Source organism: Pagrus major, chromosome 12, assembly GCF_040436345.1.
Source record: "Pagrus major chromosome 12, Pma_NU_1.0".
Classification (NCBI taxonomy): domain Eukaryota; kingdom Metazoa; phylum Chordata; class Actinopteri; order Spariformes; family Sparidae; genus Pagrus; species Pagrus major.
The window spans coordinates 442,484-469,634 of NC_133226.1; the positions used below are offsets into that span (position 1 = coordinate 442,484).

The window sequence follows — 27,151 nt, forward strand, 5'->3', positions numbered from 1 at the left end:
TTCTGTAGGCCTACATTTTTGCCGCTAATATTTTTGAGCTTATGTGAAATATTGAATGCAGGGCGGTGACAGAGATGGGAGTACACTCACTCTATTAGTGTACAATTATGAGAAACTTGTACTTCACGTGAGTATTTCCATTTTCTGCTACTTTATACTTCCACTGCACTACATGTTGGAGGCAAATATTGTACTTTTACTCCATCACATTTATTTGACAAGCTTTAGTTACTAGTTTCTTTGCAGATTGCATGCTGCATCAGAGCCAAACTAGGGATTTTTTTCTTTATTTTATCTGCAATTATACAAACAAACGCTGATTCTGATAATCAGACAATTGCAGATAATCGGTCGACATACAGCCTAGTGTACAGCGTATACATACTGTACATGTACGTATAATTAACTTTTACTTGAACTTTCACTCTTAAATACATTTAATATCAGATACTTTATGACTTTTACTCAAGTGTATAGGTGATTTTCACTTTTACCATAGTAATAGAAGTAATAGAAATTGAAACTGGGTTTGTAATTAGGAGGCTGCACAAGAGGTACTGGGATGCCATCAACGTTTTCAACAGTGGAGGGCAGTAATGAGCGATGTCTGTTTTTAAATCTGCCTAGAATACACGAAGAAGAGTATGATCCTCGCCATGGCGGAAACGGAGAAGCAGTCAGGTATAGTAAATTGAATGCTTCTGCTCAGTATTAGCAAAGAACTGTGTCGCGTTTGTCTTGTTGTGTTAAAAGCTGGTGGTGTTAGCAGGTACACCACACCGCCACGCTGGACATGTTACCAATTAACCTTTGGTTTAATGCGCCCAGAATGTATATCACCGCTATCTTAGAGCTCATATATATATATACATCTATATCTATAGCAAAGCTGTCCATATACCTAATGAATAACGTACGTTGCCATTTTGGTTGGTTACACACTTGAATACCAACTTGAAGTCATACTCAATCTCTGAAACAACCCTTTATTAACGTCACTTGCTTTCTTGTCCAGATGTGTCAGCTAGCATGTAGAGTGAATGTGGAGAAGACTTCAGTGTTGCACCAAAGAACAGCAAAAGCATCCTCAGGACAGACTCTTATTTGAAAGTGTCAGGGTTAGATTATTACATTATGTATGCTGTACAAATGCAAACCAGCCAAGCACGAAGACTTATATGACGAATGGAGACAAGTATTCACCTTATCATTGATTAAAACGTTGTGATTAAAGGGCTGCTCCTGCACTTTACTGTTTGACGTTTGTAGAGGTACCCCAGTTGTAAGAGACACATTTAAACATTAACATGTCAAAAGTGAAGCAGCAGAGGTGGACATATACTGGATTATAGTCCCTATATTGGGACAAGCTCGAAAATACTGGATCCTACTTTTCCTGTGATGCAACTCAATTGCATATTTACATTAAAATGTCTCTGCCTGGTACTCATTCTACGGTAATATTAACAACATCAGATTTATTGTTCACTTATTTAGAAAAGCTAATGTTAGCTTCCAAAAGTATCTGCTGCATATCTAAAACTCTTCAATCTCTACTTTACTTATTTAGGATCCACTCCTGAGGATGAAGCACCTGAAGTCATAGTCAGCAACACCTTCATGGTACCCAAGAAAGAAATTAGCATGGTTCCTGACATGGGCAAGTGGAAGCGATCTCAAGTAGGTGTTTCAATATCTTCCGTTTTTGTCTGACTTTTCATGTCATGTACAAAAAGTACTGAACCACGTCAACTGACCACATATATCACCTCTCTTCTTACAGGCATATGCTGACTACATTGGCTTCGTTCTGACGCTGAATGAAGGTGTAAAGGGAAAGAAGCTCACATGTGAATATAAAGTGTCAGAGGTATGTTGTCCTTCTTATCATTGGCTTATTGCGGGGGTTGTAGGTATAGAGTAGCGTATTTTGAGTCAGAGGCGTCATGCTTTAAGAGACACAGCTTTACAACTTGACATGAACAGTTTTACTTCACCATAAGAGACCTTCAACATGTTTCACAATATAGTGTGTGGCGGTCCTACAGACTATATTACTTTGTTGTGTGTGAATCAAGCACATCATTAATTGGGTTTCCATCCAAATGTATCGAATTTAAGAGCGGATTTTGTGAAAATGCGCAAAAAGCAAATGCGAATTTATGCCCGTTTCCATTTGTTATTGTTTTGCGATTATTGGGAGAGGAGGAGTGCGCCATGGCGTGAATGTATCCATGACAACAGTTGACACTCACCTGACAGTTGACACTCAGCTGACACTCAACATCATGGACAATTTACTGGTGAACCTATCGGCTCTTGGGAGAACATTAGCTACAATTTTGTCAGCGTTCACAGCCTACAAAACCCTCCTGAAGAGGAGAAGGAAAAGAAGATTTTTAATGTTACGAGTGCTGTCGGAGTTTGCTGGAAGGAGACCGCGTCGTTCTCCATTTGTTTGGGAACGTCGCCGGGTGAAGGACTTTTGGGAAGTCGTCGTCCAGCAGCACTTCAGACGTACCACGACGTCACATCGGGGTTAGTCATGATTTATTCGCAAAACCTGTTTCCATAACAAAAAGTCGCATTTTCCTTTTATCGATACGCTGACAAATCCATCCCCTCCAAGCATAAAAACTTTTTTGCGAATTTACTGCCTTTTTTCGAATTTCTGGCGTAACCATCCAAGTATTTATTCGCAATTTTTGAAAATGCGAATAAGAAAAGGTGGATGGAAAAGCAACTATTGACATGGACAGGTATAGAATAATGATGGTGTGCTCCGAACAAACCTAAACCTAAGTGAACATTTCCACTCTGTTTTGGCCTTATGTGCACCAAAGTAAAACATTTTTTCCACGCTCAAAGCAGAACCTTTTTTAAATGACACTCTCCAGAGTTGACAAACTGTTAGATAGGCATGTTGACGAAGAATACTGATGACGTACTGTCGTAGAAAATGCACATACCAAGTAGCAGAAAACCCCATATGTACAGTGCACATAATATACACAGAATGTACGGGGCTCCACGTTAATCTATCAAGTGAAGGCCTTGCACAGCACCTAGGGTTAATCAGAACAACTTGTATATCAACATGGGATATTAGCAATGTTTCTATCCCTCTCTTAAACTCGTTTACGTCACCTAATGTTACCCCCGTGTGGAGCAGCATGCAGAGAAAGAATATTTTTATTCCAACCAGAGAGAAATGGATTAAGGGTTTACATGCTTACTCGGCGATAATATTTTCCTGTCGATCAGGCTGGTTGGGCCAGTCTCTTCTGACGAGGCATTTTTATTCTGTTTATGTTACATTTCAAATCATAAGTGGAATATTATTGTAATGCATGTAAATACAGCTTGTGTTGCTACAGTCACTGTTGTCTTGTTGTGTGACAGACAGTGGAGAAGTTACTAGATCTTCTGGGAACTCTAGACCGTTGGATAAATGAGACGCCCCCTGTCGACCAGCCATCACGCTTTGGTAATAAGGCCTACAGGACATGGTACAGCAAACTAGACCAGGTTGGTACACACACACACACACACACACACACACACACACACACACACACACACACACACACACATATCCAAGAGCTCTATTTTCTTTCAAATAATTTATCAATACCTACCAATCTGATACCAGTCCTGAATGTGAAGTCTGAGTCTGTTATTACTTTACATCAGTTCTTAACTTGAGTGAGGCTGTTCACAACATCTCATTTGTGCACTTAAGTTTGTTAAAATCTGTGTAGAGTGAGCACTTCTCCTGTGTCAAGATAATCCATCCATCTGACAGGTGTGGCACATCAAGGATTAAATTAAATTAACTAAAGTGCTGTGATAAACAATGATCAGGGCTGATGATGAACTTGCTGTTCTCTGTGTCCACACAGCGGCTGGAAAAGGCTAACTGTAATGACATGTTTCTACATGGCTTTATCAAAACACCTCACAAACCAAAACCGACCTGCTAAACAGCAAAGCTCCTCTGTAGTGCTTTATGACTCTAGTTGTTAAAAGGTCATTGTGAATTAGATGTAACATCCGTCCTTGTTCTCAGAGCTGTTCTTTTTCATCAAGCTTTCATGTGATGACATGAATCAGATGTTTTGTCTATGCAATGTTTTAAAACTCTTACTTGCCCAGAATCGCAGAAAATTACTAAGGCCCTGTCCACACATGTACGGGCATTTTGTACACTCATAAATGACATTTTAGGTCACTGAAACAGACCATTTGGAAAACTCCTTCCATGGTGAAGATAACAGAAACTCTGTTTTCAGTGTTCACGTCTGGACAGACAGATGAATTCCAATATAATATTGGAATATCTGAGTTTGTACCGTGACAGAGTCAATATTATATTGTTTGACGTTATATTTAGGAAGACGCCTGAATCTACTTTAACAAAACCACACAGAGTATATTTAAGTTCATATTACCAAACGGCAGACATTTATAAGATACATATCCAATTTAAAGTAAAGGTCCACCACTGCTTTCACATTAAAATGCATTTGTCATGGAGCACAAGAGTGTGTGGATCAGTCACATCTGACTGATGGCCAGTCATCTTAATTAGGTCAGTGTCTGCGCAAATACAGTGCATCTCTAAAGGACACTGCCACACACTCTCTTACACAGCCATACATATGACCACTTGGTCTGTATGAACATGCCTAGACTGACAGGTGATGTTGCTGCCTGTGTGTGTCTGTGTGTGTACAGGAAGCAGAGGCCTTGGTGTCAGCAGTGCTCCCTGCTGACAGATGTGCTGCAGCTCGTGAGATAGCTGTCTATCTGAAAGAGTCTGTGGGGAACGCCACCAGGATAGACTATGGAACAGGTAACAGTGCTGTTTTTCAGTATTATCTTTCTTCAGTTTCATGCTTCATTCAAAAAAACATATATAATAATATAATGTATAAGGTGGTAAGGATGACATATTAGGTAGGACAACATGAAGCATTAACACGTTCACACACCTAAGACATAAACCACAAGATAAGTGACATTAATATCACATTCATTTGTCTTATACAAATCACAGTCATCCCATACCTGATCCCAGCACTTGTGCGCATAACCCTGCTGTCATCTGTCATGTCAAGCTGAGGGGTAATTGGGTAGCTGCTGTGTTGCCATATTTCATAAATGTGATGCTTTCTGCAACTTGATACCAAGTATATCACACTGTAGATATACAACACAGACAGTAGTATATGTTTGGCCACCAGGATGCACTGAGATACTATCAGTGATTCAGAACTGTACAATGGCAGCAGGCACTTAGTCCTACAAGTGAAACCCTAAGAAGAAGTTGCACTATGCGAGGAATAAGACTGAAAGTTCAGCTTTAAGGTTTACACATGGATTTAAAATATTTTTAAAAAATATATGTGTATACCAAATGTATTGTCAATATACTAAAAAGCAGTTTGTAATAGTGTGTGGAGCAGGAGTGTCACAAAGAGTCCAGTAATCCAAAATGGATTCCCTCTAGCTTTAGTAAAACATTTGGACAAAAGGCCAAATATCCTGTTAACATTACACTGAATAATAGGAAATAATGAACGATTGAGCAGGCACAAGTGAAAACAGTGGTAGTATCAGTAGTAGTACTATGTACATTAAAAGTAACGTAACTGATAATAGCAGTAGTAAGCTGACATTATTATCGATAGTTCAAAGCAGAGGTAGTAGCTTGATTGATATTTTTCTTCCTCGGATCCAGAAAGGACCACTTGGTGATCCTGAGCATGTCAGAACATCTTTCATGTGTGTGAATTTATCTTCTCAGGTCATGAAGCTGCTTTTGCTGCGTTCCTCTGCTGCCTCTGTAAGGTCGGAGCCCTCAGGGTAGACGATCAGCTGGCTATCGTTTTTAAGGTTTTTAACAGGTGAGCTGTTACTGCTGTCGTTTACTTCATGTTACTGTAAAGATGAGATTGTTTATAGGCACACAAACAGTGTGGCTATAAGGTCACGATAATTACATTAACAACATATCATTTTTATCTTATCGACTGATTGATATATGTACATAACCTCCATCATTTCTGCTGATCTTGATACTGCCTGTTGTATTACATGTACATTTACATGTAAGAATGTCCCCAACATTTTATCCATTTTAAAACATTTTTATATGTTTTGTTTATTTTGGATAGTCCAATTCTAATAATTATGGTAACACTTTATAATAACCATCATAAATAAATGGTAGTTTAAGCGGAAATAGACAACTTTTCGTTTCCCTGTGGTATTACTGTTGGCACCACTTTCACAAACACAGCATTAGTAGCATGGCTACAGCTAGCAGCCTGGCTACTGTCCACAGCAAATAACAACTGTAAGAATCCCAGTTCGACCTAGAAACCCTGGTCTCAGTGCTATGAAAATGCAGAGTTACACAGCCCATAAGTTAACTCTTGTTTTACCTCGGTTTCTTCACCTTCTGTGCCTCCTCCATTAGTGGTCTTCTTTTTCTTTTGCAGTGTAAAGTTTCCACAGTTATTCCAGTTGTTCCTCTGTTACCTGGGGATAGTGATCGGGAAAAACAAGGCAACTCTTCCTGTTTTGGTTGTGCAATGACAGTCGAGCTTCCTTTGTGCCATTATTTTGACTGCGTTTTTGTAGGAAACATCCGTCCTGGTGGGCAGGCCGAATATCATAGTGAAAGTGAGGCTTATAGTGAACCAATCTATAGGTGGATGATGTCATTTTTCTACAACCATTATACATCAGTATTCAGTATTTACTGTAGAATGAGAAGTAGAATCAAAACATTTGTCTTTTGCCAGTTTAATTAAACTTTAGTTTGACTGTTTGAAATCCTGTATAAACATCCATTGCAACTTCATAATGGCCATCCAGATAATGTTTATAGATGATCTACGCAGTATTTATTAACCATTTACTTATAAACGTCAGTTGCTTCAAGCATTTCAGTGTTAACAGTCAAAAAACTGTTAACTAAAGTTTAATTAACTATAAATTGACCATTTATTAATAATTGTTCTTATAAAGTCTGAATGAAAAGTTCATCGCTCTTTGAAAGGGTCAACTTGCATTATTATGCTGTCTTACTATCATTAAAATCAGGGGCAAAAATTGACTTAAAATGACAATGTAATAGTTCATCGCAGTTATTTTTGAGACAGTGTGTCGTCCAACAAAAAGTTAATATCATGGCTGGTCTACTAGGGAATTTAATTCTTTCTGTCAGTCTCTGGCCACTACTTTGGTCCAGACTGAAACATTGTAACTACTGGATGGACTGCCATGAGAGTTTGCACAGACATTTGTGATCCCCAGAGGATGAATGCCAGTTATTTTGGTCATCATTTGACTTTTTGTGTAATGCCGTCATCAGGCCAGAATTTCACCCTTGTGTAACAGTTTTGCAGGACTGCATTATATTTGCAGTAATAGGTTTGTCCAGTTTTTCAATCACTGCCTGCGAGGCGTTTGTCTCTGTTTGCTTTATTTAAACCTTCTCAACTGAATTTATTGTAAATACACTGTATGAAGCTGCAATAGAAAGTCAATTCATCAATTGGTTGGTAAAAAGAAAATTAACTGCCACCTATTTCAATTAATCTTCTCAGTCATTTTTCAATCATAAATGTCAAACATTAGCAGGCTCCAACTTAGAAATGTGAGGATTTGCAACTTTTCTTCATCACTTATGACAGTATGAAGAGTGTTCAGGTTTTGGACTGCTGGTTGGACAAAAACAGTGAAGACGTCACTTTGAGTTCTCTGAAACTTAAAAGTGTATTTTTCACATTTTATTTGACATTTTATAGACTAAAAGATTAATCAATTAATCATGAAAACAATCGGCAGATTAATTAATAATAAAACGATTGTTAGTTGCAGCCTTAATATTATATAACAATACATATCATTACTGCAATATAAGATTGTATAGATCTTATCCACATCACATATCGTTTGACCAGAGTGTAGCAGGCATGATATCAGCTGTTAATATTCATCATGGTCTTTTCTGACTCCAACATCCTGCTGCTGCGTGTGTGTTTTTCTTTTCTTTGTGTTTGCAGGTATCTGTCAGTGATGCGGAAGCTGCAGAGGACCTACAGAATGGAGCCAGCTGGAAGCCAAGGTGTGTGGGGACTGGATGACTTCCAGTTTCTGCCCTTCATCTGGGGAAGCTCCCAGTTTATAGGTAAGAGAGTGACTACAGCAGGTCAGTAACAACTAGAGGTATCGATTAATCGGTTTGGCCGATTAATCGGTTGACCTCTAGATATTTTTTCATAAAGTAATTCTCCACTCCACGAAATACCTTCCACGCATTACTCTAGGGGTAGAAAATATGGGCTGGCATTAAATCTTTGCGGTCCCGGGGTAACATTAAATGTTGGAACAGCTGATTTCACCGGAGGCTGACAAGTGTGGAATTCAAGTCATACCTAGTCTCACATAGCCAGACCTCTCTCATCTGACCCGTTTTCAGTTTATCTGTTCTTGAATGTATAACCCAACACCATCACCTTGTCCACGATAGGGACAGGACACTGAAGGCAACCATTCTGTTAACGTAATACTGTACTTACCAATAATCAATAATCCAGCCAGGTAACTATCCATCCATTCATGAAATTAAATAGCACACTTTAGGATCCTCCTTACCCTGGGAATATGCACAAACATTAATGGTTTGTAAGAGTGGCATTTAGAAATGTAATGGGACGCACAACAGAAGTAATCCTGGCCAGTTCAGCCACAGAGCAGCTCATCGTCCATTGTAAACAGAACACATACCAACCGTGTATCGGGCAATTAATTGGCTATTGGCTTTTTCCTTCTCCCAACTATCGTTATTAAATCGGCCTTTAAAAATCCACTATAGGTCGACCTCTAGTAACAACTATTGAAAACAAGCATGTATCTGAGTGGGGCCTCTGCCTGTGTATTTGATGTTGGGACGTGCAGTGACATGACTCTTATGTGTGTAAAAGTGTAAAAGGAGCCTAAAACAGGCACCGTCAAATGCAGGTTGATGTGAAGTAAGCACAGTTGCAATTTCAATCACAATTTTCATAAATTACAGTGTCTGAGCATGGTATAACAGGTGACAGTTTTGACTGGTGAGGGTGGCAAGTCTTTCTACTTAAATAATCTATTTAATCATAATCTATAATAAGACTAATAAAATAATGATAATAATAGTTTTAGTAAATAGTTTTATGAAGTGTTCCTGAGCCATGTAGCAATTTCACAACTTTCACAGTCTTTTGTTGCTCCTGTCCCAACTTGTTTGAAATATGTTGCTGGCATCAAATTCAGAATAAGCATAGATTTACAAAAATCAATAAAGATGTAATTTAAATTACCACAGGCATCTTTTGTGTATTTTAATCTTTATATTATGTTTTCATATTGGACAAAAACAAGTATGCCAGTAGTGATATCTGCGATAGGCCAATATCAGCCAACCGATATATATCAGTCAGGTTCTAGTTGACTAGGTGAAACATTAAACATATTGTCTTTGTACTGTTGTCAGTTGAGTATATGTCAAAAAGGATTAGTAAATGATCACATTTCTTTGTTTTACACAGCGCCCCAACTTTTTGGGAGTTGGTGTTGTGGTGTACTGCTTGTCAATAGAGCATGTACTAGGTCAAACTGATATTTGGTTAAAGATTATCTTGTTTAAATAGAATGTGGACCACAAATACAGGCCTGTAGTTACATTTATAGGAAATAATTGTAAACACAATATATTGTCAGAAAAATTGCAACTACACAATTGCCTCAAATCGTTTAGTCCTACTCAAGGCATCTAAGGCTTGCTCACCCCTGGATGTTAATCTGGATTCTGGGACAGCTGTGGTCACTTTCACACTTGTAGTTCAGTTAATTTGGTGCAGACCAATAAAAAAAAATAGTTCTGTTCTTTTCACATCTACACTGACCCTGACTACAGTCTAAACATTAAGTCATATGGACGGACGGATAACTCATCAGTCGGACAGTTTTGGTGATGTCAGCCTGCATCATCAGCGCTACATGAAACCACAAGGGAAAATCAGGTTGTGCAGCAGATCATTACAGAGCCTGATGTGTTTACTTATCTTCTATGGTGTCACAAATAAATAAAGTCATGCTCATGTTTATGAGCAACTTGAGCTCCTGTATCATTATCATAAAGTATTAGTGACAAACAGACAAAAAAAAGCTTTTTTGACCATAAAACTACAGGGGTCCACCATTGCTACCTTTCACTCGCTTTTTATTGGGAAACTACTAAAATACTCTCACCTCTGGCTCAACTCATTTTAATCGGGGAAACTGATTAGGTGACGCACATATGTGTTAGCATGGTTACCAAATTATCTTTAATAAATTCAGGCTGTGTACATTACTTAGAGCTGACAGGTCAGCTGGATTCAATAGTAGTCTAGCTTTTGAATGTAAGCTAAAATCATATATAGTATGTCATCATCATCATCATCATCATCATCATGATAGCATGTGGTTGGTCTACTCTGCTTTCACACCTAAAAAAGTAAACACACCAGAGCATGAAAAGCAGTAAAACAGTGATGCTCAGCAGTAAAATGTAAAACCAAATGTAAAAGAAACAGGCTGATAGTTGAGGGGAGCTAGCAGACATTTCCACCTGCCATAGCAGGGAAGCACACAAATGATGACTCTCGGATCAGTTCTTATGTTCCAGTGAGTCATGATTATTCATTTAGTTATTTACACCTGTGCTGTTCCTACTGCCACATGTCACAAAGAGAGCTAAATGAGAGCTACAAGACAACTCTAGCATGCATGTTTGTCCTGTGTGCTGCTAAAATGGCTCCACCGAGCTGTGAGGTGGAGGCAAGCTCAATCTCAGTTAATGTGAAGGTCAGTGGTGACACCTGGTGGTGAACATGTGCACTCACAGCTCACTCTCGCTGCAGATCATCCAACACTGGAGCCTCGGCACTTTATCGATGAGAGGGTGGTGAACGAGCATCACCCAGACTACATGTTCCTGGACTGCATCAAGTTCATTAATGAGGTGGGAAATCAAACACAGTCACAATCTGGACATCTGTTTTTTCTTTACATTAACATTTTAACATACGGCATATTCAACTTACAAATTGATAGTTGGGTATACTGACTAAAGGTTACAGGGGGGTGGTCAGAGTTACAGGAACACTTCTCAGTTTAATGCAGTGCAATACAAAGGTAATGCTATACATATTATGTATATATGCTTATACCTCCTGTATAATTATTTTACTGTTGTTCCAACAGTGTCTACTAGACTCCACTAGGCTTTGACTCAACTTAATAGTAAATTGGAGTCTATACTATGGTGGTTTTGGACTCTATTGTATTATTCAGATGAAATAATAAACACCTTACAATAGAATACTTTAAAGCTGCCCTATCACTGATGTTATATTAACAGCTGATCAAATGATCACTGAAAGGTTTCAGCACATTTCAGTTCATTGTTTTGGTTTTGTGGCTCACAACTTTACTGTTTTGGTTTCATTCTGTAAAGTCTAATTCTTTCCAGCAGCATGAGACAGCTGTTTTAGGAAAAACAAAAGTTGTATTGTTTTTATGATTAACACTGGAATGATTCCTTTAGTGTGTTTTTACCGTGTAAGCACCTTGTAAACCTTGTTGTGAAAAGATACTATTTGGTAAAAAGGGCTGCATTATAGTACTGTCCACCAACCACTCAAAGCACTTTACAACACTTGCCAAATTCACCCATTCACACACGCACACAGTCTCTCTCTCTCTCTCTCTCTCTCTCTCACACACACACACACACATACACACACACACACACACACACACACAGTCATTCACTGATGGCTGCCATGCAAGGTGCCGACCAGCTCATCAGGAGTGATACATTGCTTTCTAGTGTAGTAGTAGTAGTGGTGGTAGTAGTAGTAGCAAAACAGCATTGCAGCATTCTCCTAAACAACTGAAGCAGCTGGGGACTAGTTTTAAAACGGAAAAAACAACCAAAAAAACATCAAATGTCTCCATACAGCTCGTCCGCTGTAATCCAAGTCTGCAGAAGCCCCAAGATCACGAGCTGATCTGAAAAGAAGTTATTTACAGCCTTTGTTAAGCTGAAAACTTCACTGTAGTTGCTAAGATAAGATAAGCGTTAGCACGCACCCCATCTGAAGTGGGTGCACAAGTTCGACCGTGCATGGAGAGTGTAAATGTATTTTCAAACCTAATGGACATGACCCTCATTGTGGGGCTGAATTCTTTCAGTTTCTTTAAATGAATTTAATATTAAATTTTTTCCTAATGTACCCTGTCACCATTGACTTTTTAAATAATTCAAATTAATATATATTCAATATGTACATACGGTACTATGTGTCCCGTATGTTTGTTTAAACATCGTACTGGTTTTATACTGGTTTTGCTGTTGGATTTAAATTGGAGGTCCACAGCTGCATGTGGTTTTGTCCAGGAAAAGGAAGACGGGGGAAAGGCAGATGGATTCTGTTGGTAGAGTGCCAGAGCAGGAACCGTGTGCTTTGTTTTTGGTTTTAGAGGAAAAGGAGGGGAGGGAAGTAGAGGAGGGCGTTGGTGGAGCAGCTACATCCTTTTCCTCCTTCCCCCTCAGAGGCACCACCTCCTTCCCTCTTTCTCCTCCTCCTCCTGCTGCTTTGACCTCTCCCTCCTCCTCACAGTCATGAAAGGATGCTGCTGTTATGTCAGAGGAGGGCCTCATCCATTACACTCTGTTTTTTATTATTTGTGACTTTGTTTTGTCTTTTTAATTGTCTATTTTGTTTAGTTTGGTATTTTTACTGTGATTTTTGACCTGAATCCACTAGTTACACAGTTTGTCAATTGACAGAAAAATTCATCTGCAACTATTTTGACCCTCAGTTAGATGTTTGGGTCAGTTTACTACTCTGTGGTCACAGCTTCTCTAATGTTGGGATCAGCTGTTTTTTCTGTTTTTAAATCATTGTTAACTAAACATCTTTGGGTTTGCTGTTGGCTGTACAAAGCATTGTCAAAATGTCACCTCTTGCTATACAAATTGGAAAGGTGAAGTTTTTTTAAAAAATTTCCAACATTTATAAACAAACTAAACAATGAGCGAAGAAAATAATCTAGTCACGATTAATCAAAAAGTTTAATAATAGTTATTTGTAGCCCTTACTGTGTTTTCTGCCCTTTTTGTTTAGCTTTCTGTCCTTCTTCTCTCCCTCTTGTTTTTGTAAAGTTCAGTGTCAAGTACCCTTGTGCTAGAGTTCTCACACTTTATTTTGCTGTCGGCTTGAAAAAAATCAGTATTTTTTCAATTGCAAATTTGAAATTTACCTTTGGATAAAAGGACTGAAAAATGACTAAGAAGTGTAGACATTGAAGTCCAACTCATACATATTGTATACAGCCTATACTAGCTAGCCCACTAGGGATGGAAGGACACAGTAGTGGTTGAATCTTATCAATAACTCCTTTAGGTCCTATTTCATTTGTGCATGCACCTGCATTTTCAGTGGTGGAAAAAGTACTGAAAATTTGAACTCAAGTACGAGTGCTGTTACATTACATTACTGAAATATTACTCAGTTTCAACTAAAACTAGTAGTATTTAAACATACATCATAAAAGTACAAAGTATACTTGTCAAACACTGCTCAGAGTATTCGTTACTTTTTAACCGCTGATGTTAAATGCATTATCAAAGGCAGACATTCAATCAAAGGAGTTTCTGATTCTCTAAATCTTCAGTCTGTTCTGCTCAGTGGTTGTGGTCACCTCTCCAAACCTGTGCCTGCTGCACAGTTTTCTGTATTTGTCCGTATGCCAGGTTTCATTGGCCCATTTGTGATCGGAGAGCCTTTTTTTGCTACAAAATTGCAAATGAAAGGTTGAGATATTAATTCAAATTGTACACAGTACTCAATTATGATTTTAAAAGTAGCTAAGTAGATTACATGGTCTAAAACGTACTTAAGTATGAGTAAAATTACAATACAAATAACCCAAAAAATGACTTAATTACAGTAATTTGAGAAGATGTAATAAGTTACTTCCTCCCCTGATCTCTACATTGTGCTCCACTGTTTCCACATTTCCATTACTGTTGTACAGTCAGTTAATAGAAGTGAATATAGTTCAATTGCACACAACAGCTTAGTTGAAGGTTAGTAGTTGATCTGATTGAAATGATTGATCTATAGTTTATAAAGTTTAGTTTAAAAGAGCTATTTGTAATTTCTAGCCACCAGCTTCAACCAAATTGGGGGCAGTATTTCCCCCTTCTCAAGGTTTAGTTCATACCCTTTTTGCCATTTATCTTATGTATTTCATTTGTTTCTTTGCAAATTCATTATTGCAATTCGTTAAAATTGTAAAGACTGAAATAATTACTTCTATGTATACACTAACCGTCAAAAGTTTGGACACACCTTCTCATTCAATGGTTTTTCTTTATTTTTTATTATTTTCTACATTGTAGATCAATACTGAAGACATCCAAACTATGAACACATATGGAATTATGTAGTAAACAAAAAGGTGTTAAACAAACCAGAAGGCTCAGATATATACAGTGTAAACAGTGATGTGATCAGGCTCAGATATACACAGTGTGAACAGTGATGTGATCAGGCTCAGATATATACAGTGTGAACAGTGGTGTGATCAGGCTCAGATATTTACAGTGTGAACAGTGATGTGATCAGGCTCAGATATATACAGTGTGAACACATAGCGGAAACATTGACAGCAGAGAAAACCATGTTCATCAGACAGCCACATGGTTTTCACAGGGTACACAGTTTACAAAGTACAAGTAACTGAGATCTTCAGCCACTTTAGACTTACTTGTCACTGTCACTCAGTCCAATGCTTGATACAGCAGGATCTTCCAGCTCTGCAGGCCTGGTCGTTTCTTCAACTGGGTAGAAACTGGAGCTGTTTCTTGTCCTTTCCTGGAGCAAGAAGATCATAATTTACTGACTGTACACAATATCTAACACTGTCACTGCTACAGTGAGACACACGTAATAAACCTTGTAATGTCCTCAAAAATGTATAGTGAAGTTACTTAACAGTCTCATAACTGTAATGCCAAGTCGTTGCAGTATAATGAATTGAATGACAATATTCGGTCTACTACGGGGTTCATACAATCACAATTTACAGTCAGCTGGTACAAATAAAGGCAACTAATAAGTGACAGCAGAGCAAGAATACAGCTGGTCAAAATAAGACTGCTGTCTTGTGATCTTCATGTGTAGCATTTGTGTATACAGTACATTTACATTACAGCTGACTTAGCTCAGCTTTAGCAACGCCACAGTACTTAATTTCTCTGCAGTACTTTCCTCTGGCTGACTTCTTCATCATCTCCTGCAGCACACTAAAGGCTACAGTGACTCACTATTGCCCCCAGGCCAGATAGACTTCTTGGACATAATGCCAGATCTGTTACTTCTTCGCACTTTATTGATAGGGTTAGTTAATTTTTTAAATGTTTCAAACTAAAATTACGTCCAGATCTTACAAAGTGCACCTTTTAAAGAGTAACTCATGAGCGACGATTCGTAGCAGCATAAACACTTTGGCGATACAAATTTTGCATGAAGAGGAGGACTTCTCACCTCCGGAATCTCCTGTCGGCTGAGGACATGGAGGGACAGGAGAGTGTGAGGGACGTCTCTGAATGATGGACTATGTCCCACGCAGGATTTTAATGTTGCAGTTATTTGTCTATCGGAACAGATTAAACATTTCTAAACAAACAATTTCTACTTTATCATCGACCCAGTCACCAGAATAAATGTTTGCAATGTACCTTTCTGTAAACCAAGCATGTGTTATTTTCCATTTCATCATGTTGCATCTTCATGTGTCTTTAGGTTCAATTGATTTTTCAATTTTATCTTGTGACAGCGCTGTGCTTATTCAAACATGGCTGGAAATTGTCCCATGGTCTCATTTAAAATTTTTACTGGTTTCACACCACTTCACAATCACTACACTCAATACTCACTACTGCTCTGTCGACTCCTTCGCTGAAACTCCCCTCCACAGTCTGCAGAGTTGGGAGACATTTGTTTTATAAGAGGGGGCGGGCAGGGGGGAATGGTTGCTGACAAGAGCTCCAGACAAATATGTCACCTACCTTCAGATTCGCACATAGCAGTAGCCAGCTTTCAACCAGAAGGGGCAGTCACTATGCATATTTATAACGCAATATGCAGAATTAAAAAAAAAATTGTACCAAAATGTCCCGATTTTGGACCAGAATCAATCAACACTACTAAAGACCCATATACGTTTTCAGTTGAAAAAAGTGGTTTGGGGTTTAATTCCTCTTTAATTTTAATCGTTTCAATCCAAATTTATACTCTGACTCTGACCAAACTGTCAGAAACAGACTCAAAGGGCCCGACGTCCTCTAGTGGGACCTGTGCTCACAGCCCAGCACCGTGCAGCCAACTGGCATTTGCGAGAGAACACCAGAATTGGCAGGTCTGCCATTGGTGCCCCATTCTCTTCACAGATGAGGGCAGGTTCACACTTAGCTTATGTGACAGGCGTGAAAGAGTCTGGAGACGCCGGGGTGAACATTAAGCTGCCTGTAACATTATCCAGCATGACCGGTTTGGCGGTGGGTCAGTGATAGTCTGGGGAGGCATATCCTTGGAGGGTCATAGCCAACGCCACCCTGACTGCTGTTAGGTAACGGGATGAAATCCTCAGCAATTGTCAGACCTTACGCTGCTGCAGTGGGCCCTTGGATCCTCCTGGTGAAGGACAATGCCCGACCTCATGTGGCAAGAATGTGTAGGCAGTTCCTGGATGACGAAGGCATTGATGCCATTGACTGGCCCTCTCGTTCCCCTGACATAAATCCAATTGAGCACCTATGAGACATTATGTATCGGTGCATCCGACGCTGCCAAGTACTGCCACAGACTGTCCAGGAGCTCACTGATGCCCTGATCCAAGTCAGGGAGGAGATCTCCCAGGACACCATCCACCGACTCATCAGGAGCATGCCCAGACATTGTTGGGAGTGCATACAGGCACGCAGGGGCCACACACTACTGAGTCACATTAAGAGTTAAATCAATTAAGAGTCGCTGTGATAAAATTCACGCAAGTTGGATCAGGCCGTTTTTACAATTATTTACTTTGATTTTCGGTGTGATTTTGAATACGGTCCTCAATGGGTTGATGATTTTGGTTTCCACTGACTGTTGTTACATTTTGTTCTCAAAAAATAATACAATGTACACCAGGAAAGATTTTCAACTTGAATAATACGTTCATCAAGATCTGATGTGTGACTAAAGTGTTCCCTTAATTTTTTTGAGCAGTGTATTAACTTGTGGAAATAACATTATGACACTTACACCAACAGATTGAGCTAAGTGTTCTTGGTTAAAATCATGACTAACTGTAGCTGCTATGAATAAGCAGTGCTTTTGCAGGTTTGGGTTTAAGACATTGTTGCCATAACAGCAACATTTTAAGCCAGTTTTGAAGAATGTAAATCTTCGGATTCATGTCAGACCATAAAAGAATCAACTCAAGGTAACTCACGTATCCATTGCTAAATTAAACTTTTGAGTTCAGCTGGTCGCCTGCATATGCTTTGGTTACCAAAGCCAAATGACTATTTATGTTATAACAAGCAGGCTAACTGCTAACTGGCTGTTGTTACTCAGCCACAAGAGACCAAATCACTGCGATGTTGCATTAACAACAACAGTCACTTCTGGGCACACAGCTGGCCGTTGATTTGCATTTCGAGAACTTGTTTCTTTCTGTTGTCATTTTCACCTCAAAGATATATAGTTAATCACGGTGGTCTGACCTGTCTGACATTTCTGCTGTGCTTATGTCATGTACTGTGTTGCTTTGCTAATGTCTTTGATAAACCAAATCTTCCCAACAGCAACATCTCACCACCAGTCTGACTACTGTAGCTCTAACTGCTAGTTCTGGGTAAACTCTGTTCTGTACTACTGTTGTGTAGTCTGTGGCCCAAAAGTTAATTGGGTCTCCAATCTAACGTTAGTGAAAGTTTTAAAAAATAAAGCATCAAGCGTGCATTTTAGATCAATGAGAGGCACTGAAGTGACAAAATGAAAAAAGACAGTTAAATTGTATGGAAGCAGGAGAACGTGAGTCAGGTTTTCGTCCACCCAGAAGTTATTGTAATTAAACAATAAGTGCACACGGTTTATTCAGTAGAGCTATTTGTACCATTAACTCCTGTCACTTAACTGTCTGCAAACTAGTCCTATTTTGTGAAGCAGTTTGTGCTAAGATAGGTTAGCTAAACATAGATGCTGCAACACAGCTAACAGACCACAATAACTCCCTCCATTTTGGACTTTTTGCCTCTTCATTTTCTCGTTCAACAGCACTGTCATGACTACTTGCCATTGGTCAACAACACAATTTTTGTGGTCACAAAAAAAATCAATCCCATTTGACAGCTGAAGAGTGACAGAATGATACAGGTTACAGGACACAGCCTCTGTACATGGGCGCACAATCTACCAACTGAGCTACTGGGCCAATTTATTTATAGCATGTACAAGGAAAATACCATTGTCTGATTGACCAGTAGGTGTCCATTACAACAGGGGGACACACTGAAGGGGGTTCCAGTCAACATTCTAACCTCCGTTATTACTCAAAGGGCAGGGTTTATTTAACTGTCGCAACCATGGCAACAATACCCAACAATACTGGTTTAATAGTTAACCAGTTAAGTCTGACTGATGAAGTCAACTTGGATGAAGTCAGCTGTGGGTTAAACTGATTACAAAACATGTTAAATGCACTGTTTTTTTTCCTTTGGTAAGTGACTCAGGTAAAACATGATCACTCACTCTCCTGTCTTGGATCTGTTACTTGCCTTATTCAGACTCCACTGCCACCTTGTTTTTTTGTTTTTCCTCTTGTGTTGACTGTTGCTCCAACAGGCCAGCATACATGCAACACTCCATATGTACACCCAAGTATTTTCCTCCTACTCACACACACGTGGATACTTTGAACTCATGTTCTTTTTTAAATTTACACACAGAGCTCTGTGTGTGTGTGTGTGTGTGTGTGTGTGTGTGTGTGTTTGTCTCGTCCCAAACATGAGTCACTTCCTTCCCCACATGCTGCTGTGAATCACTCCTTCCTCCAGGGAATACGGGCTGTCTCCGCCCCCCTTTCCTCCCTCTTCCATGCCCTTCCCCCATGTGTTCTCATGCGAGGCCCTGGAAAGTGTCTGGAGCCGTGTGAGGAGGGGGGGATGGAAAAAGGAGGTGGTTTTTAGATTGATGCCCGAGGGTCTGGGTTTGGGTTCCTCTGCCTCTTGGGAGAAAATGGTGGGAAAACGCTCTATAGTCCTCACTCATTCATACATTTATGAATTCATACATTTGTTTTTGTCAGTGTCACAGTGACTGACTAGCTGGTGTTATTCTGTATATTCTGACTGTTTGTCTGTAAGCTAACACACTCAGTGTTAAATCAGTGTTATTCATGTTATTTAGGTGATTGCTGGAACAACAGTCAGCCTTTTCTTCTGCATGTTCTTTTGACTTAATTGATTACATTGCTGAAAGCGGAGTAATCAATGTAATAAAAAAGCAATGTATTCAGTAGCTTTTATCAACATTTTCATGAGTGATTAAGGAAAAACGTCTCTTGTTTTTCATATATTTTAGTCACACTCATTCTTCCTCTTATTTTATTGCTTATAATCTTCAGGACAAACCTAAAAATTAGTTTAAAAAAGAGCCCCAAAAGAAGGAAAAAACAACAACCATCACAACTTTATAGGCTACCTAACCCGGTTCAATACAACATAACAGGATAATTTCCACAGTTCACAGTTGCATTTCCAAACATCAACAGCGGGGGCATTATTGGGTCCTGAAGTGCAGCTTTTAAGTTCTGGTTATCGATTAGCCAGCCAGCAGCATCAATGAACTCCACAGGGACTAAAGTCCCTGCAGTGCAGTGACCAGTTTTTCTTTATACTGTATGTCTTTTCTTACAAATTCCATCTCAAACCTATAATTTGTTTGTGTCTCCTTTTTTGGCATTTATTATTCTTCCAAAAAACATTTCTTAGACCTGTCTTTCAATACCTTCATAGAAATAAAGTCAAATATGAAGATTGATTAAAAAGTCTGCACAGATGATGCAATGGTAGCTATAGGAAAATTAAAACACCAGTTTATTGGAGTTGCTTGTCAGGGCAATACTGTTACATTGCCACATCTTATACGGGTCATTCCTTGAAAACATTTACAATTTCATGTTCAAAATCCTGTAGCTGTACTCCAAAGCCTTTTGTAGTTCTGAATTTTTTAAGTCTGGCCCTTTTGGCCGGTCAGAGGGACTGCAACAGTCGATGAGTGTAGTATATTTACTTGGAAAACTACAGGTCACAATCCCCATTATTAGCACAGCCGCTAAGCACTAGAAGAGAAGGCTGAAAATGCGATGCTTCAGAGCAGACAAATCATAATCCTGTGGTCTGTGTCGCTGCGACATGCAGTTACATTTCTGGGGAGGTTCATGCTACGCCGTGGGTACATACAGCAATTAACCACATCCCATTCTTGGGTCGAGTAAGAATGTTAACAGTTAGAAACTCTGGCTGGACGAGGTCTTTTCCATTCAGCAGGCCTATGCTCAGCAACGTTTAGTCTATTTGTTTTAATTCGTTATTTTTTTTGATGTGTTATTTTTTATATATATAAGAGCTCTTGCATGTATATATATATATATATATATATATACATATACATATACATACATAACTATGTATATATATATATATATATATATATACATATTCACAAATCAATCGAATGTGTAACCATTTAGCTGTAGCCTGGCACTGGAGCCTGGGATAAATTAAACAGCAGGTTTATCTGTGGAGTCCTGACTGTTGTAAGCTACACAGTAGGATCTGTTCCTGTACAGGACATACTGACTGTACTTCCTTCATTATCACTAGCGCAGCATCTCTGACATCCCCTTTTTGTACCAGCGGTGCCCTTTTAAAAACTATACATAACAAATGTTTAAGAAAGTCAGACTTTAAAGATACGTATAAAAAGTTTGTCATTTCATTGTTAAATTAGCTTTAGTGTAGTTATTTACAGTGGATTCTGCTGGTGACCCATTTTCACAGTGTAAAACTTCTCCACTGTCTATGAATAAGCTCATTATATTCCAAAAACTCCTGGTTTTGCCAGAATATGGCTTTTCTGCCATGAAAATGGGTCATCATTGGAATCCATTGTGACTGACTCAACCCAGGCTGACCAAAGCTTCATCACTGAAAACTGAAACTTTGTAAAGCCACTTATCAGCCTACAGAGAAACTCTGAAACTGATTTTGGATATATCACTTTAATAATGATTTCAAGAGGACTGAAGAAGTTTTAAAAGTTATCTTATTGAAATAATTTCAATCTTGCGGTGTAGTCGAATGAACTAAAGAAATGAGCTATGATTCATACACTGGCTGAAGTGCGATGGTTATCAAGCATCATTTTTTGTCTTAAGCCTGGTCACACACACGCACACACTGTGTTCGCTCATATGCAATAATGAACATGCTTCAATTCAGAATTCAGAATCAGTTTTATTGGCCAAGTATGTGTACACAAACAAGGAATTTGACTCTGGTAAAGTTTAATCTCAATGTACAGGGAATAGTTTTTTAAACAGGAGTGCAGAATTTCTTGTCATCCTCCAAAGTAATCAACAAAGTGAGTGAGTTTTGTTTTGGATCCTTGTCAAATCTACTGTTTGTCACAGTTGTGGACGAGTTACTCTGATTATGACTCACTTGTTCGTCTTTATCTCGTCTTTCTTTTGCCCCCCCTGGGGACAAATAAAGTATTTTTGAATTTGAATTTGAATTTCTCACTCTGTCTCTCTTCTGTAGATGAAGACAGGTCCGTTTGCTGAACACTCCAACCAGCTGTGGAACATCAGCGCTGTTCCCTCCTGGTCCAAAGTCAACCAGGGCCTCATCAGGATGTACAAGGCAGAGGTACTTTAATCTCTCTCATTGTCAATGGCCGGTCCAATTTTTTAGTGATTCATAATACTGATGAAAGTAGTTTGGTGTAGAAGGAGTCCATGTTTTAATCTTGGCTGACCCGAAACTAAAAACCTAAAGGCATAAAAACATAAAGAATGCTATAGAAGATCTTTGTCTGTGCTTTGTTTGTGCTCTGCTTTGCCACAGCAGAGCAAGGTTATATGAAAGTGGATGTATATTCATCCAGTTTGATTCGCTCTTGGTTATCTCTATGGTCAGCTCTGTGGGGATGGTTTGCAATCACTGTACAAATTTTCCAGATACAAAATTTTCCTCACCTGCACAAACAAATCCACTGATCAAGGCATGTTGTTGAAACAAACCGATTTCAGTCTAAACTGTTGAGAATACTGGTGTGATTAAACTAGAGATGCACCGGTCAATCGGCCGCCGATTAAAAACGCCGGTTTTCTATCCAATCGGCCCAATCGGTCACCGGCCGGTCACTGTCGTAATTTCCGGTTTTTGGCCGGTCACGCTGATACGCATGCGCAGCAGCTCAACGCGGACAGATGAACCAAAGCAGCCGAAAAGACAAGAAGAGGGTTCATGTCGTGTTGCGTGACAACGCTCGGAATATGACCAAGGCACTGGATGATGGTAACTTCCCCAGTCTCCCGTGCGTGGCACATACACTCCAGTTAGCGGTGAATGAGGGACTGCGATCTCAACGCGCCATCACCGACGCCGTGGCAACAGGCAGGAGCCTAGTCACGCACTTCAAACACTTATCGCTAGCCTACTCGAAACTCCACGTTATCCAGGCGGAGTTGGGTCAACCCAAGAAGCGCTTGCAACAAGATGTTCCCACACGATGAAACAGCACGTTTTATATGTTGCAGTCGCTGTTGGAACAAAAACGCGCCCTGGGCTTATACGCAACAGAACACGAGCTGCCGACCATATTCACCACACACCAGTGGGATTTAATTGAGAATGTGTTGAGCATCCTTCAACCTTTTGAGGAACTCACAAAGACAATTAGCTCCTCGTCAGCCACCGCCGCATCCGTCATCCCTGAAATCACTGCACTTAAGCGCCTTTTGGGGAGAGCAGCAGACACCGACCGTGGTGTGGGCACTGCCAAGGCCACGCTGTTGGAAGCGGTCCAGAGACGGTTTGCAGACATCGAGAAGAATCCACTGTACGCTGTGGCCACTGCTATGGATCCTAGGCAAGTAACAACTTACTACTAACGATGTTTATTAGCCCAGTAGAAAAGAATAGAAAGCCTTTATTGTCTTTATACAGGTACAATGACATTTAAGCTTTCCCATAAAGTACAGGCAAAAATAAAAATAGATAAACACAGAAACATATGTACAATGAGGTACAAAAGGAGAGGGGGGGGCTACTATAAACTACTATTACTACTACTAATCTTAAATCAATAAGCATTTGTCCATAAGCTTTTGATTCATGTTTGCATGGATTTATCAAAACATAAAATTTGTGTTGCCATTTCAGTGCCTGCTTATGTATGTACAGAGTGCACAATATTTATGTATTGTCTGGCTAATGTGGCCGTGTAATAAAAATAAAATTCCTTTTGTCTGTTGATACAGATACAAAACTTGCTACTTCTCAGCAGAAGCAAAAAATGAAGTGAAAAGGGTACTTATGAACATGCTGGACAGAGTGGACACCAGTGCCAGCAGACCCACACCTGATCAGCCTCCTGAGGAACCTGCCATCGCACCTCCAACCAAAAGGGCAAGCCTACTGCTTTCTGTGCATGATGAGATACTGATGGAGAATGCTAGCAATGAGGAGGAACACCTGCTGGGCCGCCCTGCATCTGCTCAGTTACAGCGTTACCTCTCAGAGTTGCCCATCAAGAGATCTGAGGATGAAACTGTAAATGATGTACTGAAATACTGGCATGAAAACAAAACACACTACCCTGCACTCGCCCCGCTAGCCCAAGCCTACCTCTCTGCTCCATGTACAAGCATTGATAGTGAGCGCTTGTTTAGCTTGGCTAGTAATGTCATTGATGAGAAAAGAAACAGGCTTTCTGGGGAGAAGGCAGAAATGCTTCTGTTTGTGAAGAAGAACCTGCCATTGATGGTTAAGTGATTGCACTGGGAGTGGTACAGAGCACTTTGTTCACAACTGAAAGCTACCTGTTTATTTCAAAAAAATTTTATTTCATTTTATTTTTTTATTTAGAGATGTCAAGAGAGGTCAAATGCAAATGTTAAAAATATGTTATGAGAACCAGTTTCAATTGACAAGAACATGTAATGCACTTTATTTTATCCTAGGCCTATATGTAATCCTGCACTTTTATTTTGAAATGTGAAAAGAAATCAAAGGCCTAAAATGTGATGTGTTTACTTAGAGAACCAGTTTTCAAGTACGTATGGTGCACTTTATCTTTTGTTTGTATTAATATTTTAGTTTTTTCCTATATTATTTGAACTGACTGTTTGAATATAAGTTAAGTGATTGACCTGTAAACTGGACTGAATGTTATGGTCAGTGTTCAAAATAAATCTGCTCAGGGGGCACTGTTGAAACTCACTATTTCTTATTTTTGATGTTTTATTCTCAAGCCAAGCAAATATGGTGTCTATTGTATGATTATAATGATTTCTTAGATAGAAAATCGGTATCGGAAAAACCGGTTTTGACAGGTCAGACCCCCTCTAAAACCGGAAATCGGTATCGGCCAAGAATTTTGCAATCGGTGCATCTCTAGATTAAACCTGTATTAAATAATTTTCCCATTAATTTTTTCAGCAAGACTTGGCTCACACTACTCATCTTTCAAAGTCGTCAGATTACTGTACTGTTCACACAGCACAACTTTCTGTCTTGTAAACTGGAGTCTTGAAGTTGTGATTTTCTCACTACATGACTGATCAGCAACAGGGGGTCACATATTACAGGATTACACATTCAGGACGTGACACAAGAGTGATGCAGTCCAAGCATTCAAGTTGTTTGTGTGCTGATTTGCAGTGAAAAAACAAATACACACAAATAGATGCAGAAGACTGGATTCAGAGAGTTGCTGCGGATGACATCAGAGGAGAGAGGAGAGGAGTGTCTGCTCTCATTGTCTGTAGCTCACCCCTGGCTCCAACTCTGTGATGCAGCCAGGGATTTAGCCTGCTAGATATCCAGCGGACGTCTGCGACACGCCGACAGGCTGTCCCTGGATTCCTGGATCACATCTTTGAACAGTTCACACATACTGACCGTCGTGAGTCATCGTCGTTGTCTATCTCTGATATGGGGCTTTTTGTTAGTGATCTCCAAAAAACGTTGGCGAGTGGAAGATCAGGACTGAAGTCTTGTAATGTGAACCTAGCTTAATACTGTATAGCCATGCTAGGAGTATTCTGAGGCTGTGCTTAACATGTCTTTGTGCTAAATGCTATTGTAACAATGCTAACATGCTCACAATAATAGGCTAATTTAGACTTTCTAGGCTGCGTTACCTTCATTATAAGACACAAGTATGTTTTGCGGCTCCAGACAGATTTTTTGGGCGAGGGACGGGGGCAAAAATGGCTCTTTAGATAGTAAAGGTTGCTGACCCCTGACCTAGATAGATCAGCAATGGCAGTCGTTTAATAATGAAGACAACAACTCCCATGATCCCACACTACTTTTGTTTTGTTTTGATTGAGAGACTTTTACTGCTGTGCGTTTGGGTCTATTTTTCACTGTAGAAATGGTTTGAGTTAAGAGGAACAGCATGTTTTGTGACACTAAAGCTTGACGGTGTGTTTTTTTAATGTCCTAATTGGAAGTTTTGGACTGACTGGACTTGAGAGTTTTTATCAGTTTTTAAGGGATAACGTATTTCATTCACTCAACAACGTGATTGTTTTGTGTACAGAGATGCAAAACATCATGTTATTGTCTTTTGTTACCTCCCTCAGCGGTCATATTTTGCCTATGAAGGCTTTTGAAATGCACATATTCAAATAAGAGGCCCGTTAGAAACCACGTTAAGCAATACATGGTCAAGAAACCAGTGAGAGAAATGTAGCCATACAAACTTGATTTCTTGTAAATCCTTCACCCTGATTACTGAAACTGTGTTTTCTTGTTTACATGACATTTAAGAAATCAGGTTACTGCTGAAAGCCGACTGTGAGCAGAACGCCCTGACACACTGCTGCTGTGGGTAGTGGAAGAGAGGCAGGAAAGGGTTAATAAAGGAATGGAGAGAATGGAATTGTGTGTGTGTGTGTGTGTGTGTGTGTGTGTGTGTGTGTGTGTGTGTGTGTGTGTGTGGGCGGGTGGGGGTGGGGTTGGGGGGATGTCTAAACCCGTTCTCCCCGCCTGCATGCCCACATCCTGTGTTTTCCAGAGCAGCCTGTGAGTCTTCCCAAAGAGCTGAGGGGCCAAGCTGTCTGCCTCTCCCTCCCCCACCTCCTCCTCCTCTGCGTTCCCTCCATTAAATCCTCCCCTCCCTCTGTTCCAACCTTCCTCCAAGCCTGGAGCAGCCATCAGCAGACTTGCATTCCTCTCTCCCTTTTCCTGGCCCCACACAGGGTTTCGGGCAGAGTGCTGAACTACAAGTAGAAAGAGCCGAATGCACCATTTTCTGTGTGAGAGAGGAGGCAATTCTGGAGCCTGTATGGAACATCAACTAAATGTGTGAAGTGACACAGACTCAGGGAAACAATGGGAGGTGGACTTGGCTTGTTAGCTTGACTTGAATGGACAGAATTACACCGTATGTCTTGTCCATACTTGAAAAGAAGAGCAGCCACACAGCTCTCACCTGTACACTTTAAAGGCCCCATCCTGTGTTCAGCAGATTGTAGCCTGTTTACTGCCAGTCATGTGTAAGTGTTTGTCTTTGTTCTACTTCTTAGGGCAGCTACAGGCTTCAGTTGAATTCAGCACACTATAAAAGCTCAACTAGCACAGACATGAAACTTGCTTGAGAGGGATAATTCATCACCATGAACGAACATCATGTCTGATTTATTGTTGTCAAAGACAAGCGAGTTGTACGTCTCAACAAGTTCATTTACATACTGG

At 39.8% G+C, this 27,151-nt stretch overlaps 1 protein-coding gene across 1 annotated transcript in view; it reads left to right on the top strand.

The window, feature by feature from the left end:
* The first annotated feature begins 609 nt into the window (after positions 1 to 609).
* ptpa (protein phosphatase 2 phosphatase activator) overlaps positions 610 to 27,151 on the top strand; it is a 30,853-nt gene continuing 4,311 nt past the window's right edge. Inside the window, exons 1-9 of the mRNA XM_073478698.1 lie at positions 610 to 681; positions 1,571 to 1,680; positions 1,784 to 1,870; positions 3,403 to 3,528; positions 4,738 to 4,855; positions 5,810 to 5,909; positions 8,079 to 8,203; positions 10,959 to 11,059; positions 21,983 to 22,090. Coding sequence (XP_073334799.1) covers positions 645 to 681; positions 1,571 to 1,680; positions 1,784 to 1,870; positions 3,403 to 3,528; positions 4,738 to 4,855; positions 5,810 to 5,909; positions 8,079 to 8,203; positions 10,959 to 11,059; positions 21,983 to 22,090 — 912 coding nt within the window. The 5' untranslated portion in view covers positions 610 to 644. The remainder of the gene's footprint in view (positions 682 to 1,570; positions 1,681 to 1,783; positions 1,871 to 3,402; positions 3,529 to 4,737; positions 4,856 to 5,809; positions 5,910 to 8,078; positions 8,204 to 10,958; positions 11,060 to 21,982; positions 22,091 to 27,151) is intronic.